This window comes from Phodopus roborovskii, unplaced genomic scaffold (assembly GCF_943737965.1).
Source record: "Phodopus roborovskii unplaced genomic scaffold, PHOROB, whole genome shotgun sequence".
Lineage (NCBI taxonomy): Eukaryota > Metazoa > Chordata > Mammalia > Rodentia > Cricetidae > Phodopus > Phodopus roborovskii.
Window position 1 is genome coordinate 4044564 of NW_026125562.1, and position 21884 is coordinate 4066447.

The following is a 21884-nucleotide window of genomic DNA, read 5'->3' on the forward strand; positions in this document are numbered from 1 at the left end:
TAAGTTGGATTGATATGCATGTGAATAAGACTGAGATTTGTGTAACCATCATCACAATCACTATATAGAACATTGTCATCACTCCTGGGATTTCTTGGTGCCTTCCCTTTGTAATTACATTTCTCCTTATCTCTAACACTTGACAGACACTGATATGGTCTCTGTCACTGGAGAATGTCCTATCACTGGAATCAGACATTATGTAACTTTTAAGACTGGCTTCTTGTGCTCAGCTTAATGCCTTTGGGATATATCAAAGTTATTTTATGTGTCAACCGTTTATTCCTCTTTAATGCATGGATGAGTCAATTTGTTTATCCACTTAAGTTCTGAAGAACATTTGGATTGCATTAGTTTGGGCAATTATGAATAGATCTGTTATGTTCTTGTACAGGTTTTTGTATGAATATAAATTTTTATCTGGGATAGTTCCTATGTTATATTGTATATTTTATTTAATAAAAAGTTATCCAATGTTTCCAGTAGCTGAACCATGTTTACACTCCCACAAGCAGTGTATGAGAGTTTTAGTATATGAGTACATGTTTGTCATCATTTGTCATTTTATTTTAGTCATTCTAATATTTGTGTTGTTATCTCATCGAGGTTAGTTTGTATTTTCCTAATGACTAATGATGTTGAACATGTTTTTCATATCCTCCTTAGTAAACTGTCTGCTTATTTCTGAGTCAGTTTTGATGGGATTATTTACTTTCCTACTGTCTAATTTTGAGAATTCTCTTTTTTAAAAGATGTATCTGTTTGTATGTATGGTGCCTGTGTGCATTTATGTGCATCACATGTTAGCAAGAGCCTGTGAGGGCCAGAGAATCCCTAGAATTGGATTTACAGGTTGTTGTTAGCTGCCATGTGGGTGCTGGGAACCAAACTCATCCTCTGCCAAAGCAATGCTCATATCTTTGGCCTGGTTGGTAGATTTGGGTGTGGCGGTGACACTCAAACAGATAGAAAACATCTATTCTCAATCTTATATGTATCTGCATATATATTTGAGTAGGTCTTTTAAAGGTTGTAGATTGAAACCACTGTAGTGGTTTGAATAAGAATGGCTCTCATCAGCTCATATAGTTGAATGTTTAGTCATCAGAGAGTGGCACTATTTGAGAAGGATTAGGAGGTATGGCCTTGTTGGAGGAAATGTATCACTGGGGATGGGCTTTCAGGTTTCTAAAACCCATGCCAGGCCAAGTTCTCACTCCTCCTGAGTCTTGCAGATTAGGATGTAGCTCAGTCAGCTGTTTGCTCCAGTACCATGTGTGGGGCCATGCTCCCTGCCATGATGATAATGGACTAAACCTCTGAATTGTAAGCTAGCCCCCAGTTAACTGCTTTCTTTTCTAAGAGTTGCCTTCCTTGTGGTTTATCCTCACAATAATAAACAGCGACTAATACAACAAAGTTAAATTTAGTTAGCAATTTGGAGACAAATCTATTGAGTCTTCAAATCTCCAGCATGATATTTGGATCTTACATGATTTTTTTTTTCTATCAGTGTTTTATAGTTTCCAGCATGTAGTTCCTGGACTTGTTTTAGGAACTCTATATGGAAATATTGCATTATTTGCTATTTTAAATGGCACTACTTTTCTGATGTTTACTTTCCAACTTGTTTTGCCAACACATAAAAAATATGATTGATGACAAGGATTCTGCAAATATCTCAGATACTATGTTTCCTGGATTCTAGGTTGGTGGCATTTGCTGGTTTGTGAACTGCACATTGCTTTATGATTTGCTTCTGAATCTAAAACACAAGATAAAGTCATATATTCTCAATGGAAACAGACTTTTGTCCTCTGGCTTTTGCTGACTGTAAAAACTAGTCTTCCCAGACAACACGCTTCAGTGGTTGATGCAACATGTGTTTACATCTTCCTACAGCTTCATAATCAATCTGTCTTTCTTCTGTTTTGCTGCCACACTTATGCCAAAATCTACAAACCAAGACAGCCAAGACTACCAAGTAGTTCAAAACTGTGAAGAGTTCCAGGAAGTTCCAGACCTACCTGTTTTCCTTCTTCTCCAGAAAAACACAAAATGCAGCCCGGCATGTGGCATATGCTAGTAATCCCAATACCTGAAAGGCTGAAGTGGGATTGTCATGAGTTTAAGGCAAGCCTACACTATCTAAAGAGGCCTAATCTCAAAGCCAACCTCACAAAACCAAACAAAAACAAAAAACCGCTACTACCACCACCACAAAACAAACAAACAAACATACAAATTGAGTAGCATGGAACAGCATGGCCTGTGTTTGGTCCCTTCAGGGTAAAGTTGTTCCAAGCTGAGACAGAGGAAAGCAGAAAAAGGAGAAACCTCTACAAGGAAGCCCTGGACAGAAAGTAAGTTGTTCATTTGTCTCATTGTAGAGTACTACAGTCTATTCAATAGAATGAGAAATAAATAAGTGAAGCTTTTTACTTACCAAGTGCACACTCATTGCAGAAATTTCTAGAATATGGAAAAAAGCAAAAATGAGAAAAATGTGTAACCTGTAATCTCATCAGAGAAGACATTTTTATTTTTACATTTTATCTCTTGCTTTTCCTTTATATAAGCATGTAATTTTATGTTTACTCAAAAAGTAGGCTACACTGTAATATTGTTTTAAAAGTTACATTTTTTTCAGGTAGTAAAATTATCACACATGTCATTAATTACCCTTCTATCTGGCTACAGTGTCACCTGTCACAAATTTTTAGTCACTTGAATTTTGCTTTTGAAGTATAACAGAATGGTTAGTTACATATTTATTGCGGTAGAAAAACTTGATTGAGAAATCAACCATATCTAATTTTCTTGGCTGTGGACTCTTCAGAAAGGAATGTGAAATATTTCCCCCACATCCTCCCAAGAGAGGCCAGGATGTCAAGTCTGGTAGGTTAAAGAGGTTGAGAGGTGGCTTTTTAGTTGGAAAGTTGACTTACCTAAGGCAGTGGCTCCTAGCACCTGGGGAGAGGGTCAGAGATCATGAGTGACTGAAGATAGCAGACACTGAGATTCAGATGGGTCCCCTTCTCTTCCCTGAAGCTGGCAAAACCTGGTATGTAGATAGCTATGAGGAACTGGCTAGCCACTGGGAAAGAGCATGCGTGGTAGTGGGCAGCTCAGAAGCCTACCTGGTGAAGCAGTGCCCACAGAAAGGAAAGGCCAGCATCCCACGGGTAGCCACTAAGCAGCCATGAACTGACCAAGCTCCTCCAAATCAGGACCAGCTTTCCAGTTCTACTTTAATTTGCCTGCTTAGGGATTTTGCTTTAGTTTACTTTTAGAAAAATCAAATGACTCATGGGGAAGATCCTTTAATAATTCTATTAGACTCTAAGTAAATGCAAATCTGGTTTAGAACCAGATTTAAATAAATTTCAAGAAAATAAAAAATATGATCAATTCTTTCCCACCAACTGTCATGAAGCTATTCATTCCTTGCTACATGCCATGCCATGACAAACATTCTGATTCGGTATCTATTTATGATCATTGGTCGTTCACCTCTGATGTCTTCTTGGACCCTAATGAGTGGCAAGGTCTGTTGACTCAGTCAGCCCTGTGGCCTAAGCCCCTAGACTACAGAACTTGAGCTGAGCCAAGGCAGAAATGCCAAGATAATCTTCATCCGGCCCTAGCTCCCTCTCAAGCATGCCTTATAGCTCAGAGAAAGTTGCTTCACCCCCACCCCTGACCCTCCATCTTCTGATCTGCAAAGTTCTGTAAATCAGAAGATCTTTGCCACTTTGCAGTACACAGTCTACATAAAATCTAGACAGGCACACATCCACAGAAGGTATAAGCAGCTCATAGTCTCTCATGTGTTTCTCTCAAACCAGATTGTTCCTAGACAAATCATAAATTTAGCACTACCCTTGCTATTCCTTCCATCCAACATGGGTATGCCTCGCTGCCTTTTCAAGTCCTATTCATTCTTTAAGATTCAACAAAATTACTCCTTTTCACAAGGCTGCCTCTATGTCTCATGGAACACCATCTTTCTTTCCTCTTCAGTGGACATCTAATACCAGGAAGCAGTCATCTGGGTACATTTTGCAAGCTCCCTGAAAGCAGGGGCGGTGTGCTTCATTTGTCTGTGCATCCCCCCACAGGACTGAGCTCAAGATTCTGGGAGTTATAATCAGCCAAATGTTTATGGAACTAAAATTGGGACCTGGGCTTAGGTTTGGATGCAGTTCCTGGTTATTTCAGGCCCTGTAATGGGTGGGGTAATGAAGGGAATGCTGGGACTTGGAGATAAGAGCTCTGAACATGAATGTGACCTGGGCTTCAGTGCTTAGAACAGCCCCCAGAACCTTAGTCCCTCCTTGTCTAGACCCTACAGGAACAAGGAAACACTGTGTCCTCAGGACTCTTCTTCAAGATGACACTTAGGCCTTTTAGGGACCTTACTTCTGTTCCTTCCCTATGACCCAACTAAATAAATCAAAGGCCTGAACATATCTATCAAATATGGTTGGAGGGATTTTGGGCAAAGGCCATTGTCCAAGCTCCTGGTCTCTGGCTTGAGTTGCATACTTGTTCTTAGCCCAAAATGTTGTTGACCCTTTGTCGGGACTCTGGAGTGTGGAAGTGGCATGAGCTCATGCTGGAAGTCTGGGAGCTCTGCTCTCACCACTGCAGAATGGGACAAATTATGAGGGTGGGGATGAGGGAGGTTAACCCTTCTCCTAGGGAAGAGGCCAGAGTTGCATTGGTATGATGGAGCCTGAAATTGTTCAAAAGCAGCATAGACAAAGCTTGTGGTCTTTATGGAGCATGGAGACGATTATCACCTGTAGGACAGAGAGGTATGAAGGCTAATCTTGGAAATCCAGACTGACATAATGAGAGTTAGGAGGGCGAAATAGTTAATGGTTTGTTGAAAAACAGGGAGAGTCCCTCCTCTAGGGGCCCAGCTGGCTGCAAAGCCAGGAACAGAGACTCCAAGGGTGATGCAATGGGGCCCGCCCTGCACAACAGAGAGGGTAGGAAGGCTGACTCCCACCTAGCAGCAGCCTTTGCACCACACTGTCTCCTCTGGTCCCAACAAACCAGAGACCCTATCTGCTTGAGCTGTGGGAAATTGCAGCTTCTGGCTACCCAATTCTATCCAGCCTCTAAGCTTTCCCAAGCAAGCAAGCAAGCAAGCAAAGCTTTCTGTTAGCCCTCCTCATATGTTCCGGAGCATTCCTACCAGAGTACCTAACTAGTCTAGCCAGCCATTCTCTATGTTGACTCCAAGACACCTTTCAGTCTTAGGAACAGGTGGCAGGCAGAGGGTGGAGGAAGTACAGACAGACAGTCCCTATCCTGACAAACTGGCACTTCCTGCTAGCCAACCCACCATCATCCTAGGAGAGGGTATGTCCTGGATAAAAACCTCCAGAAGCTTCTTTTAAAAACTCGTATCAGCTTCAAGGATGGGCAAGAATCTTTGAAATCTTGAGTTAGGGTGCTGTTCCCTTCCAACCTTTGAAATTGACCCAGCCTCCTTAGAAATATTTCTCAGCATGGGGCACACAGAAAGACAGGAGAATCTGACCTCTCTGAAAATATTTTGGGGGACCCATATTTTCTGGCAAAGTTCTGATCTTAACTCTAAGCCCCATGAGGACATGACTGCGGCTTGTCTGTTTTCTATGGGATCCCTAGCACATCTCCTGTCATAAGCCAAGAGTTATTAAAATGACTTACCAGGCAGGGGCTGAAGTCCAAGGCCAGTTTCACAATTTCTGCTATTATGATAAACTCTTAAACACACACACACACACACACAGAGAGAGAGAGAGAGAGAGAGAGAGAGAGAGAGAGAGAGAGAGAGAGAGAACTTAGAATTCTGTCAGCAGCTCCTTTAAAACCTCCAGCTTTTTTTGCTGAAACTTACATCTTAGTAACTTATGTTTGTGTGAATTACTTTTTGCAACTTTGCTCCAAGCTCCCTTGTATTTGTATCTGATTGGATTAAGTCATCACAAGCCCTAGATGGAGAGCTATTTCTTGTTTTGCATGAGAAATAGATCCAGAAAGATCTAAGATCATTGTGGCCAAGTTGGGAGCACACTCAAAATCTGAGTCCTCTCCATCCACCCAGAATCCTGGCACACACACACACACACACACACACACACACACACAGAGAGAGAGAGAGAGAGAGAGAGAGAGAGAGAGAGAATGATAGACAGACAGACATCAGAAATTCTCAAGTTCCCAGTAATATACTTTTTGAATACTGTGATTTGAACAATGGCAGGTGCCTACCAATCACAGATATGTACAAATGGGCATTTGCAAATTAATAAGAAACAACTGAGAAAGATGGATGAAAGATTTTTCTCTTTGTGGATTTTCCCTATAATGTTCAAATAATCACTAGAAATAACAATTTCCTAAGCAGATGGCAAATGTGATTATCATGGTAAGCAGAGAGGGAGCTGTGAAGGGGGAAGAATTCCTGCTAGAGTTGCTGAATTGGAAGAAGCAGAGTCTGAGGGGGCCTCTGAGAGCACAATGAGAAGCAGGAAGCAGGATTCTTATATGGTCCTTTTGTAATTTTAAAAAGCAGTGTGTGAGAGGAAGATGCCATAGGGCAGAGATTGGGTGGAGGGGTTTCTTTTTAGGAGAAAGTGAATGGTAAAAGCGGGAGGAGAGAAGGGAAAACGGCCTTTTGGGATAGGAGCAGCACAAAGGGGGTGAGTGGACAACAGAGACAGGCAGAGAAAAAGAGAAAGAGAGAGGAATGGGAGGTGGGCAGCACCCTTTTAAAAGGAACATAGTAAATGTGCACAGGTGGTGCTCTTAGTGGCTGCAGCTGAGGGCTTATCCTGTCAGAACCCCAAGGACAGGCCCGTACAGATGCCTGAATACTAACAGTACTGCCCATGGTAACCTGGGGTCCTGCTCCAAGGGGACCCTTCACATCAATAACCATTTCAATGGTGCCTCTAAGAGCTATGCAACAACACAGCTTTCTTCCGGTTTCTAGTATCACCCACATTATGGGGCACTTAGAGTGAGGCCTGGCTGACAAGAGGCAAAAGGCCTACAGAATTATAGACTTTCTTGGGTAGGGTGCCAGGCTATCTGGGAGTACAGGGGCAAAAACGAGGCTCCCCTAAGACTCAGGGGCAATGCTCTCCACAAACACATTAAACTCAATGTGTTTCACGACAATTCTGTACCTCATCAGCCTCTCCATGAAGGAGTGTTTTTCTTCCCTTGTTCTCCAAACTGGTAATTATCCACCACTACTCACCCATGGTGCACAAGGCCCTATCAGATGTCTCCAGCTTCAGCCTTTGCTCTGTGCTACTGTACCTGATGCCCTGAACACACCAATATAGTGACAGTTCCCATGGCATGCCTGGATTCTGTTCTCAACCTTATCCAACTGTTTACTGTCAAGGCCGTACATGTAGCATCTCCACCTATGAAGCCCCTTTTGTTCATCACCTGAGCCCCACAGTACCTGCGACCAGCTAAAGGCCATGGCCGCATCTTATTAGTCTTTCAAGACATCTAGCACTGTTTCTCATACATGTTCAGCATTCAGTACGGTCATGGAACTTAACCCTAGTGTTATGTGTTATATTCTGAGAATTGCATCCTCTCTCTCTCTCTCCCTCTATTCTCTCTCTCTCTCTCTCTCTCTCTCTCTCTCTCTCTCTGCCTTTCTCTCCTTTCAAGACTATTTGAACACCATGCAGATATGTTCATGAACTGTAGTCATAAAGCCCAATATATAAATTATATAGTATACCCGTTGCATCTGGTTGTACAGCATGTTACTGTGCTGAATATACCAGGTAGCTGTAGTACAATGGTTAAGTACTTTAAAACTTACACATATCTAACAGGTATGTTTATATCAGCATCTGTTAGGAACTAGCAGCCAGCTGACCCCCGCCCCCAACAATGGGCGGGACGCTCATGGCCATGTCATCCCTATGTCAGCCTTACCTGGAGGCTCAAGCTTTACCTGGCTGCCAGAGGACTCAGTTACACATGCACAAGCCCCCCTTTTAAAGCAAGCGTGCCAAGGGTGCTGCTCTCTCCAGTTTCTCTCTCTCTCTCTCCTGCTTTCGGTTGGCCACCAGCTACCCCCTCTTTCTCTCCCTTCTCTCAATAAACTCCACTTGGGGTGTTTGTGTTTCTTAGGCATTAGCTGAAGCAAAAGAACAACAGTATCAGCATGAACATTTGAGAAATAGGTAGTGCTAAAAATACTGTAATGTCTGCTTTGCCACAAGATTACAGGAATGTTTCAATTCCATTGTAATCTTCATTTGTTTTGGTTTTTGTCTTGGTTTGTTTTCTATTGCTGTAATAAAGAACATGATGAAAAAGAAAGCCAAGGAAGGGAAGGTTTTCAATTTACATGTCCTGATCACAGCCTATTATAAAACAACTCAAGACAGGAACCTAGAGGCAGGAACTGAAGCAGGCACTATGGACTAATGTTGCTTACTGGCTTGCTCCCCATTACTTGCTCAGCTAGCATTCTTATACCACCCAAGACCTCCTGCTCAGTTGTGTGACTGCCTCTATTGGGCAAGACTGTCCCACCTCAACCACTAATCAAGAAAATGTCCCCACAGACATGCCAATTGAGGTTCCTCTCCCAGATAACTCCAGCTTGTTTTAAGTTGACAAAAATCTAACCAGGAGTGTTTTGTTGTTGTTATTGCTGTTGTTGTTGTTGTTGAAATGGGGTATCACTACATATCTCAGGCTAGCTTCAAACTCACTCTGTAGCACAGACTGGTCTTGAACTCTTGGCGATCCTCCTGCTTCAGCCTCCTGACTACTTGGACTATGATGGGTGAGTGCTACATGTGACTCCATAATAATCCTGTGGAACCACTGTTGTATAGTGTCAGGCATTGATTGAACTATTATGCACTGTATGACTCTGTTTTATGAATGAAAGAATAACATGAATTTGGGGGTAGACTAAGTATATCAATCATAACAAGCCTGTGTGAGAAACTGCAATGCTATTACACTTTTAGTAAGATGGTCTTCTGATTCACCTTTGTCCTCCAGCCTTTCTAGAGCAGGGTACCCTCTGATCTCCAGACCTTTTGAAAACTTTCTACCACCACATACAATAAGTACCGTTACCCTTAGGTCCCTTCTCTTCACCAGCACTGGCCGAGGGATAGTTCTCTAGTCTATGTGCCTTGTGATGTTCTGAGGTGTTAACTTGCTTGCTGATGAAAGTAGTGTCAGGTAAGAGAGCAAAAACAAGCTATTTCCTGGCATCCAGAAGTAGCAGTCTCTTCAGCTGAACCGTGTGAGGCTGTTTTGGGGTTGGGCATGAGGTAGGCAGCATACAATAGTTCTCACGGATGTTGTTGTCACACTCCCTGGCTGGGTAATCACTTTGATCTCCAAACAACCCCTTGGCATATGGCAGCTGCCACTGCCTTCTACATGGATGGTTTTCAGGAATCCCCAGACCTTGGGCTGGAACAGACCACAGAGTTCTTGACCTCTCCAACATCACAGGGGTGCTCTTCACACCTTTAGGCTAAGCATCCTTGCTCATGCCCCCTAAGGCCAAATCATCAGCCTCTCTTCCACTCAGGCACTTAGGTAAAGGGATCACTTTCTGGTCTCCATCTTGGCCTACTCAATAAGGTTCTACTTTCCTCTAAATCTGGTCCTGACTTCTAGCACCAACACTGGCTTTGTAAACCTGAAACTAGAACAATCCTGTCCCCTGGAGGAATATAAGAGAGGTACTCTTCAATCTCTAGTAAGCTTACAACCTGGAGGCTAAAATGCACAGACAATAAAAGTAAAAAAAAAAAAAAGTCAAATCCAAAATACAGATATACATACATATTTTCTATTCAAAGGATTTAGAGTTCATAGGTGATTTTAAAGACTCTACTGACTTCAAGGGCTCTGGCAACAGTTTAGACAAACATAAAGATGAGCACTCCTGAGTGGACCAGATGTGGTTTCCAGGCCCCAAGCTATAAGGAGAAAGAGGCTGACCTGACCCTGTGTAGTTGTGCCTAGTGTTCTGATTTCATGTCTCTGCCCAATGGCCTTAGACAAGTCTGAACACTCAGAAGAGATGAGAGAATCCTAACATTTTAAGACATAGAAGTCCTTTCAGGCACTTCAGTGGCCCTCTTCAAACATCCACATGGCTGTGAGTATGAGTAGGACACAGGCTTCTCATGGGAATAAATTCAGTGGCTCCAGAAGTAACCATTTTACACCCTCCCCATCCTTGAACATAAACCAATATGCGGGTGGGGAGGGATGATGTCTTTTAAGACCACAACTTGATAGAGTTGATTCTTATACACCTGGCAAAGCCAGGCTTAATAGCACAGGATAAAAGTTCAAGGCCAGCCTGGGGTACATAGTGAACCTCTATCACAAACAAACAAACCACAACCCGGTGAGGTGCTGGATATAAAACAGTAGACATGGAGAGGAATTTAGGGCAAAGGTCCCTGGAAAGACTTACTCTGAGCACAGCAGAGAAGAATCTGGCTTCTCAGAGCCCATGGAAGAGAGAAGAGTGAAGGACGGGGATGGAAAGGGGGTGGCAGGAGGCAGCTGGATGAGCAGTGTACTAGAGAGTTTTGAGGGATATTGTGGCCATTGAGAAATCCCAAGGTGATGAGATGGCTGGAATAACTTTTCGGAACATTTCAGAAATGTGATTGAAGACTGTTTGCTATGTGATGTAACTTCTCCCCCGTGACCCACAAACCTTCACAAAAAGTTCTGCTACATATTATAGCCTCATTTTTGTGGTTTAGGGGTGGGTGTTGGAAAGAGAACAGGCTGATGTGACACCAAGAGCTAAAGAAGCAGTCATAAGACTGGAATAGTGAATAAAATCTCAGATTTAGGCAGCAAACTAGAGCCAGAGGTGACCATCAAAACCTAAGCCCCCCAGTAATTCACAGAAATCCTGGGGACAATATTGTACTTTCCACAGGACATAGGAATTGGAGCCAATGTCATTTGAATGACGTTCAAAGGACAAACTACCTCAGCTGACACCAGCTTACAAACAAGCTTTCCCTCTCCAAATGTACAATTTCTTGGAAAACATAAATGTGCCACAGGCACCTCTGCCATCCAGGGCCTTACACTGGGACTGTACACAGTGGAATCTACAAACTGTGAGAGCAACACGAACGCCCTGCCCTGCATGCTCACTGCGAGTAGAGCTAGCAGGGAGAGAGCATGCAGCAGGAGGGTCAATTTGGCCGGAGCCTTTTCTCTGTCTTTCTTTAGTTCTCTGCCCTCTGATCCATCAACGCTATCTTAATGGCCTGTTCACATCAGCACTGCAGCCTTAAGGTCTTGTAAACAGACAAGGCCCAGGAGGAGATACTGATGGAGGTCATAAAGGGTTGTGTAGAAATCAGACTGCTCTCAGCTTGTTCTGCCCCCCTATGAAGTCAAAAAGCAAACACTTTGGGCTTCTGGTCCAAAGGATCCAGACATGGTGTGGGCTGAGTGAGAAGACTGTCCCAGGAAAGGTCATTAGATGTGTCCTGCGGGACTCTGGCCTATGCTCCCAAGCATCGCTCTTTATACACCCTCCTCTCCATCCCCCACCCCAACCTCGTCCAGGGCCACCTCCCTACCCCAAGGTCTCCTGGGGAATTCATTCAGTAGTCCAAGGCCGCTCAGTCCTGCGGCATCTTCATAGGAACCACACATGGCTCAATAGGGCTGATGGCGCCACCTGGCGGCGTACACGGTACAACTCACTCTGGAAAGCTCACCATCCAGGAGCAAGAAAGGAGGCAGGACAGTTCTCGCGGCCCGGCCCAGCTTGGTGACGTCACCAGACCGCTCCAATTCTCTCGGCCTCTTTCCCCACCCTCCTTGGGCCTGCCAGTACTTGACGTGGCGTCTCCGCCCTCTACCCTTACTTTGCGTGCGTGCTTGCGTGCGGCGGAGGTTGCTGCGCGGGCAGGTCGGAGCTGCGCGCTGCTGCTCCTGGTTCTTCTGTGGCCGCCGTCGCTGTCCGGCAGTCTTGTGCGGCGGAGCCGACGAGGCACGCGGGTCACAGGCCTTCGGAAGCACAAGCAGCTCGGCGCGGGGCCTGGCGGGAAGGCGGGCGAGCGCGTGGCCGAGGGCGCCGCGCGGACGGGCGGGCGCCCGTGAGGGGAAGAGGCGGGGGCGGCGGGTTAGCCGCGGGCCGGGCCGGCCGGGGGATGTCGATGCCTGACGCGATGCCGCTGCCCGGTGTCGGGGAGGAGCTGAAACAGGCCAAGGAGATCGAGGACGCTGAGAAGTACTCCTTCATGGCCACAGTCACCAAGGCTCCCAAGAAGGTGCGGGGCTCTGGGTGGCGGCGGGGGCCCTCGTGGAAGGGGCGCGAGCAAGCCCCGGGCCCGGGTAGTTCGGGACTTCGGGCTACGGGTTGGGGTGCTCGGGGACCACTGTCACGATGTAGAGGGTGGCCGGTGAGCGGCTGTGGGCCTATCTGAGGCCGAAGAGGCCGCTCTGACCTCGCTTTTCTTTGTCCCTCGGCCGGAGTCCTCCTGGATCTTTCTGAAGCCCGACAGGGCCAGGCCTTTCATTTGCTGCTGACTTTTTCCTGGATGGAGGGCCTTGAGAAAGAGATTGAGGCGGGAGGGGGGGGGGTAAGACTCAGCCGACCCCTGTGACCTCTCCAGGGGATGAGGCTGTGCAGGAAATTTCCCCTTAAGTAAGTGGGGAATCGGGCAGTGCTTTTTCAAGGCATCTCTTGGGGAGCGTTGGCCGTTTAACCAACAACTGCGTGATAGCTTAGAGGCAAGAGGAAAGACTGTATGAACTGGCTTTTTTTTTTTTTTTTTTTTTTTTAATGCAGCTGAAGGCTATAAAATGATTTTTGTCTTCCGGTCTTCCAGTTGCTTGGAAGTGTGCAAGAAAGGGAAATTGAGGGGTTGGTAACAGTAGACGATGTCATGGATGCAGGTTGATCCCAGTCATGTGAATAGATCATTTAGCCATCCCTTCAGAAAGAAGCTTGGGTGGGTTGGAGAGGTGGGTGGTAAGAAATGATTGCTCATTCTTTACTGCACTTACTGAAGCAGAACAAGTTCAGCCTATTGTGCTGTGGGTTGGAGCCCAAAGGACATCCTTATACTGCTCTTGGAAAAGGTGATCTAAAGAGGACTGAGTCTAACTAGCGCTCTTGGTTGGTGGTGGGAATGAGATCCCCAGTGTTTTCTGTTAAACATTCCTTCTGAAGCCGATGAAAATCAGGACAAGTATTTCCCTCTTGTATAAAATCATTTCAAAGCTAACTGTGCCTACAGTATTTGCTGGGATTTAGGGTTCTTATAAATTCAGTACAGCAAGGTTTTTAGGGGTAGTTAACCCCCGAGGTTCCCACACCTGAACTAGTTAAGATGTTCTAAGTGCCTGAGAGGGCTTCCTACCCCGCTCCAGGAAACTAATTAATAGACAGGTCTAGAAAGAGAAGTCACCCCTGTGTGCTTTATCTCTGTTTTCTCACAAAATTAAGATTGCTACCAGTAGTGCCTTTAAAAGGTTATGGAAGGTTCCTTGATCTTAAAGGGATCCAGTTGACCTCATTTTTAGTGCTCTCATTCCTCAGACTATCTTGTTGAAGAAGTGATCTTTTGCAATCTGCACTATTTGGACACACAGTTAGAGTTCTTACAAGCAAAATGCTTAAGCATAGAACCTCAGATGAGTTAAGGGAAAGAATGGGGAAACCCTGATAGCCTAATCCCTCTGACTCTTATCTCTTACCATAAACCTACCTCCTTTAGTCTAGGTACTTAAGAGTATTTTTATTGTTCCTTTCCATTATTTCAGTGTAACTATATTCTTGCAAGGCAATACTGATAAGCTAAAATCTGTATACATTGTAAACTGTATACTTTATACATTGTAAACTACTAGAGGCAAGGACTCTTGTTTACCATTATGTCCGTGGAACCTAACTCTGTACCTTGCATATAGTACTCAATTGTTAATTGCCAATCTGGCTAACCAGCAACTGAAATGCCTAATGCCAACAAGCAGTAAATATTCCCTTTCCTTCCTGAAAGGAACAACACAAATGAGTATTATTGCGAAGCCAAGTGCTAATGACTTTAGAGACCCACATTAGCTAAAACAAGCAAGTCTGCCAAGAGTGTGGGAAGACCCTGTTGAAAGTTTCTATTTGCTAGTATGTGTGTCTCCATGTTATTAATCTTGTTCTTTGAACTTTAGTGTGTGGCATTTACATTGTACTTGTATTAAAATGCATTATGATGACTAATTGCCCTTTTCTTAATAATAATAACAGGTATTTAATTAATGGACCAGTTTAGGACTAGTCAAGGTCATATAGTAAATTCTAGGTAATCTGGTTTTGTTTTTTTTTTTATTCCCCCTTCAGTTGGACTTATGACTTAGGTCACTTCTGTACCTCTTCCATGTGGTGATAATGTGACAAACTATGGGAAAGGTTAGGGTGGAAAAGAGCTTGGCATGATACTGAATAGTGTGAGAAAAAGGCATCTTTGAAATGGTGTAGTCCTTCACCCATGAGGATTTCAGCTTGACTCAACCAAGTAACTCTTAGTTCACTCCCATTCTTGAGGCCCCATGGAATTGAGAGCATTTCTAGGGCCAAAGACTTCAGTGCTTCTCAATAAGATCAGGTCCTAGTGTACTTATCTTGCCAGCTTTTATTTATTGTGTGCTTTGTTTGAGGTACAGCCCTTGTAGAAGCATATGTATCTTAGTATTCAACTATAATGATAACCAGTTTTGTACCCTGAAGTGTCTACCCGGCACTGTGGATATTACAGGGCTTGTCGGTTTGATTTAAGACTTGAAACAGTTACTGTTCAAGAAGCTGCTATTAATTGGTATTCCCTTAAGTGAATAATTTGTGTGCCTTAGTTTCAACATTTGCCTAATAAGTGCCTATTTGGAATAGGTGAAGCTAGAGATATTCGAAGTTAGATAACAATAGTAATTTTTTTGTTTTGTTTTGGGGTTTTTTGTTTGGTTTGTTTTTTTTGAGACAGGGTTTCTCTGTATTGAGTTAGAACCTATCCTGGAACTCACTCTGTAGACCAGGCTGGCCTGGAACTCACAGAGATCCTCCTGCTTCTGCCTCCCAAGTGCTGGAGATTAAAGGCATGTGCCACCAATCCCTGGCCAACAGTAAATTTTTAAAGTATATTTTATTTCCTCTTTAAAAATTTTTTACTACATGTAAGGGATCAAACTCAAGTTGTGAGGTTTGACAGCAAAATGTCTTTACCTGCTGAGCATCTTGCTGGGTCTTTTCCCTATTTTCAGTGAGCATTTGAGGTAGCTTGTAGGGGGTCATAAATACTATACAATAGGGAAGATAAAACTTCAGAAATAATGAGGGAAATTGTTATCCTTGAAGGCTAAGATAATTAGTGATATTATCACAAGCAACTCCATATAAACATCCTAACATCCCTAAGAACATGTCCCTCCGTAGACATGAGAAATAATAGAAAACATGTTTTTCTGACCCAGAATTATAAAGGCAAGTTTTCATGGGGCCACATTGATTGATGTATAACTCACATGGTAAAACTTATTCACAACTTTCAGTGGTTTTAGGTAGTATGGAAAGGAAAGCTTGAAGTGAGATAGGAGTCCTTGAGTTATAAGAAGTGCTGGCAGTTATTCGAATCAAATAGATCTACTACATTTTTGCAGAGACAGTAGCTGTTTTCAGAACTTCAGAAATTGACTTTGTGTCAGTTTGTTGTTTTTTCATAGAATAAACCTAAATCTCCAATTTATTGATGAAATCTCCTATGATAGATATGTTTCTCTAAATACCCATCAGAATATTTATCATTCTCTGAATTTCTGAAATCTGAGGAGGAAGGAATTCTGCTGAGTGGCATATTAAACTACTTTTGTGCATGTATGTAGTGTTAGTTCATCACACCAAGCAGAGCCCAGTAAACGCAAGAGGAAAAGTTCAGGATGCTCCTTTTCTCTTTAATTATCTTATGATACAGTCTTCATGCTGTTCTGTAGGTTTTATTACCAGTGCTCCTCAAAGTCGTCAAGAAGAAATTTGATTGGTTGCCATTTCTCAGCTTTAAGGATTTTAGTTTAGTTTTGTTTTGTTTTTTGAGACAAGAGTTTTCCTGTGTATTCCTGGCTATCCTCTCTAGACAGGCTGCTTGAACTCAGAGCTCCACCTGCCACTGCCTCCATAGTGCTGGGATTAAGTCTCATCTTCATGTTGTCAAGTCTCTTTAAAGCAGCTGCTTTATTAGTGGCAGCCTTTGACTAGGAGTCAGGAAAATAAGATTTTTTGTTTTGAATTCCTAGGGATGGAACCCAGAACTTTAGATATGGTAGACAAGTACCATGCCATAGAGCTATAGCCCCAGTCCAGAAGACTTTCCCCCAGTTTCTCCAGAGACAATGGTTCCTCCTCTTACATGGTTTGATTTCCTTAGATACACTCTAATTTGTTCTGACCTTTAGACATTTAACTTGTAATAGGTTCATTGCTTACATCTTTGGCTGGTAAAATTATAAATATGGTTGGTGTACACTTATAATCCTAGCACTCAAAAGGCTAAGATGAGAGGACCATAAGTTCAGGGCCAACATGGACTGCAAAGAGAAATCGTGTCTCTTAAAACAAAAACAAATAGAAAATAAATGTTCTTTGGATCCACCAGAAGGGTGTCACCTAGATCCAATATATTATTCATTATATATTCTTGTCAACTTATTTTTAAAAAAGATGTTTGAAGCAGTGATTACATCAGGCATGTCAAACCCATCTGTGTAGCTATGAATGTGTGCAATGTGTGATTATCAAGTATAAACTTAGTACAAGCATTGGGTAGCAAGGGGTCCAGAGGGGCTCTTTTTTTTTTTTTTTTTTTTTTTTTTTTTGGTAATGATTTTGAGGATCTTTCCAAAGTAGAACCCTTGAATTACATGAAACAGAAAGACTTTTAAACTGTGATTTTGAGTTTTTCCACAGAAATATGTACCCTTTGCTCCACAGCACCTACAGAACTAAGTGGAACACCCACACTTCTGTTGAGACTCAGATTTGTTACTATTTCTGATCAGTTTGTCCAAAGATATAAGATCAGTGCTTTAATCTCAGGATACATGCAAGTTATATACCTAGTGGTATATAATGGGACTTAATCATTCACTACCCAAAGCAGACACAAAATTACTACTAGTAATAGGTGATTTATGGAATTCCAGAGTAGAGGTAGGAAAAGAACTTTCACAAAACCATGTTTGTACAACTCTTTGGGTACACTTCTGCTTTCTTTCTGCGAAAGTCTCAAACACCTGTTAACATGACTATGTAATTTGGGGGAGGGGGCTTTCTGGGTTGAATGTGCTCCCTTCTACCAGCTCAAGCCAGTTTCCTCTTTTAAAATGAACACCTAGTATTCACTTGTGTTATCATGAAATAATTTAGTTGAATGACTTGCTGTTTAATGCTGTTGTCTTGGACCTGCCTCAAACCTTAATTCTTTACAACATGAAGGATTATGGCTTAGTAAAGCATGCTCTATTACTTGCTTTTCTCTCTTTCCCTGTACCTGGAAGGCTACAGTGAAATCCCAACAAGCCAGTGGGTCTCAGCGTGCCAAGGAGAATGCTCTTGTGCTAATCCACAATGGTGCCCTGTTCTTTGTGTGCTAGGCTAGATGTGAAGTGGCAGAGTAAAGGAATTGAAGGACTGGAGGAGATTTCAGTAACTTTCATTGACTTTGACCTGAATGAAGCTGTTCATACTATGTTTTGGGCCGTGACAAGATTTATAAAGCTCTGTTTTCAGTATTTGGCTCTAACTCTTCTAGTACTTCTAGTACTATAATTACATTATAGTAAACCTTCAGGGCACAAGTTTCCATAGGTATTATGGGAATTACTTTATCTTTATTCCCACAACTGGCTTGACCTCAAGGCCAAGCTTTTGGACTGTGACATGTCAGAAATTCTGATGCTCTCTCTGTCCCTCGCTCTCTCATGCTCTTGCTTTCTTTCAACAACTATACCTCATCTACTTCCTTAGAAAACCATAAGGAAAACTCATTTGGACTCAGTTTTTAATGTTGAAGATGTAGAAAAGAAGTTTATTTTGTATTTTCAAAATGGAAACCCTCATCTGTGGTTCTAAGTCTAGAGTGGTAACTACATACAGAGTGTGTGGATGGCAGAGAATTGAAACCGATCTCACTTTGGTGTGTCTGAGGAAATGCCTTTAGTAGTTGCTGCATTAGAGGCTGTGCATAATTGTTCTTAATCTTGTGAGTCTTAATCTTTGAAGAATTTCATGAAACCATAATTTCTGTCCTTAGGAAAGTTCAGAGGAGCGCAGAAACACATTTGTGTCTATGTTTTATTAGTGCTGCCTGGAACTCATTTACAGATCCCGACTTTAAAACCCTGCTTTAAATAGTCAGATTTCTATGAATAGTTACCTCCTTTCTTTACAGATCTAGAATCTGCTTCCTCTTTTTTTTTTTTTTTTTTAGGTTTCTAGATGGTACTTGTTCTTGTAGTTTGAAATAAAGTGAGGTGGTGGTGTTACCATCCTCTCTCCTTCCCAGGGTACTCACTGTTGCCTTGAGAGTATAACTCAGAACCCTTTACACACAGGAACCAACATTTCAGCACCTTTGGGTGTGTACAGGCTCAGCCCTACTATGCTTCATAGGAAACTTTTCAAACTATTTAAAGTCTGAGCTGATGCAATCTAAATCTTACCCTTTGTTTTCTTTAGATAGCGTTTCTTGAGATCAGAGACCATGTTTTACACATAATGTCTTGTGTAGTGTCTGAATGTTTATTGAATCAAATACTGTGAAGTGATTGTCCCCAGGAGAAAGTAAGTTGGACTCATGTGGTGACTGACTTGATTTCCCTTTCCTCTGGCCAGACCTATGTTTTACTAACTTATACCTCCCTTATGAATGGATAAAGCAGTAACTAGGGACAGCAGGGGGGAACTTAATGAAACTTTCCACTCATTTAGGAGAGCTCTTTCTAATGCCAGAAATGGGAGGTGAGAGGAGAAAAAGAATACACAGTACATGGCCTCCTCACTCATCAGCTTAATAGCATGGAAACATATCCTGGGATGTAATGAGGGATGCATTTTACGTCTTTAGCACTGAGGACCCTCTGTTCATAGTTGGAACTGGTGTCCTGGATTTAAGGAACTGGGACTTTGCCCTAGAGCGTTGCAAGTTTGAAGAATAATGAAGAGTTGAACAGTTGGATTTAGAGTGTATGTTAGGGCTCGAAAAGTATTAATAGCCTTGCTGGAGATGCTGAATGAATTTCCCCACTTTCTTACTCTACAGTGCTGGCTGTCTATCAGGCTGAACCAAAGGTGAACTTGACACCCAAAAACCTGATGTACATTGTCTTTGAAACACACCTTTAGAATTACAGTCTTCTGGGTATGGAGCCTGTGCTGTCCTAATCATGAGCTCTGGTTCTGATTGCCATTAAATTCTGTGATATTTCTGTAAAGTGTGCAAATTTGGCAAGATTTGGGAGAGAGGGAGACTGTCACAATTCCCTGTTTTAGAAGATGAAATAAGTGCTTTGTGGAGATGGCTGATATGTGCAGTTGCTCTGGTAACAGATTCAGTTTCCTGTCAGTGTACAGGTGGTTCCAGCTTCTAATTCAGTACTTGAGTTTTTAGTGCCAGCATCAGTACTTCTTAGCAAGCAAGACAGGAAGATTCCCAGTGTTGGCTTATTATGAAGAGAGTGACCCAGCTGGCTTCTTGTGCTGGACTTGATGAATTGTGAATCTTAATTACACTGATCAATACAGTGGCCTTGGTAACAGCCTTGTAGCTGCTGTAGAATCTGTTTGCTTCAGGGTTGTAACAGAAAGATACTAAGTTGGTTGGGTACATCATGTTCTCACTGTAATAAACTGTAGGCTAAGTCCAAGAAAAAACAAATCCTAGAGGGGCTGACCTCACTATACCCCTTCTCCAGTATTTCCCAGGAAGAAACATTACTCTGGAGGTGGTTTCTGTTCTTATTTGCCAGTTGGGAGTAAGTTGAGGTTGACAAAGACTTGGTTCTTAGTGTGAGGTAAAGGATGCTTGCAGGTTATAAAGAGTAGATAGAAAGCACCTGTGTTGAGAAGTCCCCCATCTGCCGGATTATAATTGGAAATGGTTGATTGATGAAATTAATCTTAGCCCTTGTTTTTTCTATTTGGGGAATATAGAACTCATAATTATGCACATTCCTTTCTGATCCCATAGAGGGGATTAGCAGAGTTCTGGGCATGATTGGAATGAGAGTATATTGCCAGTTTTTACTAAATTTGAACTAAATCTTGTTCAAAAATAAAACAAAACAAAGCAAAACCCAGTCTCTGTCTTGTTTAGATAGTTGGTCATGTTCTCCTTACCGCTAATGAATCTATCAGGTGCATTGTTTGTACTGACAAGTATAGTTGGTATTAAAAGTAGCTTCTCCAGCCTGGCAGTGGTGGTGCATGCCTTTAATCCTAGCACTCAGGAGACAGAGGCAGGTGGATCTCTGTGAGTTCTAGGCCATCCTGGTCTATTGAGAGTTCCAGGACAACCAGGGCTACACAGAGAATCCATGTCTCAAAAACAAACAAGTAAATAAAAAATTACCTACAGCTGCTTTTCTCACATTCAGAGTTAAGTCTAGAGCATAAATCAAGGAGCCTATCGAGTCAACTTTGAGTGTGACTCCTGTCACAGGACCTGTGCTGGACACAGCTACAGATACGTCCTGTAGAAACAGTTTGTGTATAGGAACTTTGTCAACCTGAAGCCTATCCATGGACCCAGACTAAGCACCTGGAATGGTTGCTGATCTAAAATTGAGGATGTGTTAGGGTCAAAGGAAGCCCTGAGCTATGTTCTTTGGACTTTAATCTCCTAAACAGTCTTCATCCAAACAGGAAGACCATTTACAAAAGATTGCTGGAGGGTAACTATAGAAAAACAGGGAACACCAGGCTTCTCTAAGCCAGTACCATTTCTCCAGTCTAAATTATTTTTGAAATACTAGATAATTCCAACATTTTGTACATATCCTTACCTTTAGTTTCTGGATGGTCAAGTCAGAATATGAGAAGTTAAACTTGTTAGTTTATATTATGAATTCCTAGACTGAAAATAATAGTATCTTAAAGGTTTTTGAGAAACATTTTGGTGAAATTCTGACTTAAGAAGAAAAGCACAGAAGAGTATAGTTGATCTTTGAGGAGTTACAAAAATAACTAAAGAAAGAAAGTTCAGAAGTATGTATTAGGGAGAAAAGGCAGAGCTTAGGAAGACAGTTGATTAAGTCATGAGCCTTGTTACTAGCTAATGCCAGTGTTACTACAGCTCTGGTGTTTGACCTGAAAAAATGGCCAGGCCTGCCTCTGGCTAAGTACTGCAAGAGCAAGGGTGGAACTCCTTTGGGGCCCTGAAAAAGGAGTCCAGTTGAAGCTGGAGATTTTTCTGCCTTTTTCTTCTCTGAATGCTGATGTTAGGGTCACCACAGCCCAAGATGTCCTTTTCTTGAAGGATTTTTACAGGATTATTTTCCCTTTATTGTCTTGAGAACTTTCCATACCCATACTGAAAGACTACCGAATAAGGGGGGGGGGCTAATTATCACAGTGTGTGTATATGTAATATATATATATTACATATATAGTGTTCTGTCTGCATGTGTGCCTGCAGGCCAGAAGAGGGCACCAGATCTTATTACGGATGGTTGCGAGCTATCATGTGGTTGCTGGGGATCTAACTCATGACCTCTGGAAGAGCAGCCAGTGCTCCTAACAGCTGAACCATCTCTCCAGTCACACACACACACCTCCCAGCCCC

The 21884-nt window shown here is 42.6% G+C and overlaps 1 protein-coding gene across 2 annotated transcripts in view; it reads left to right on the top strand.

Annotated features, from left to right (window-relative positions):
- The first annotated feature begins 11934 nt into the window (after window positions 1-11934).
- Window positions 11935-21884, top strand: part of Ahcyl1 (adenosylhomocysteinase like 1) — a 35751-nt gene continuing 25801 nt past the window's right edge. Inside the window, exon 1 of one of the 2 annotated variants that reach the window (XM_051177756.1) lies at window positions 11935-12332. In XM_051177756.1, coding sequence (XP_051033713.1) covers window positions 12213-12332 — 120 coding nt within the window. In that variant the 5' untranslated portion in view covers window positions 11935-12212. The remainder of the gene's footprint in view (window positions 12333-21884) is intronic. The other variant, XM_051177755.1, reaches the window with a different exon arrangement.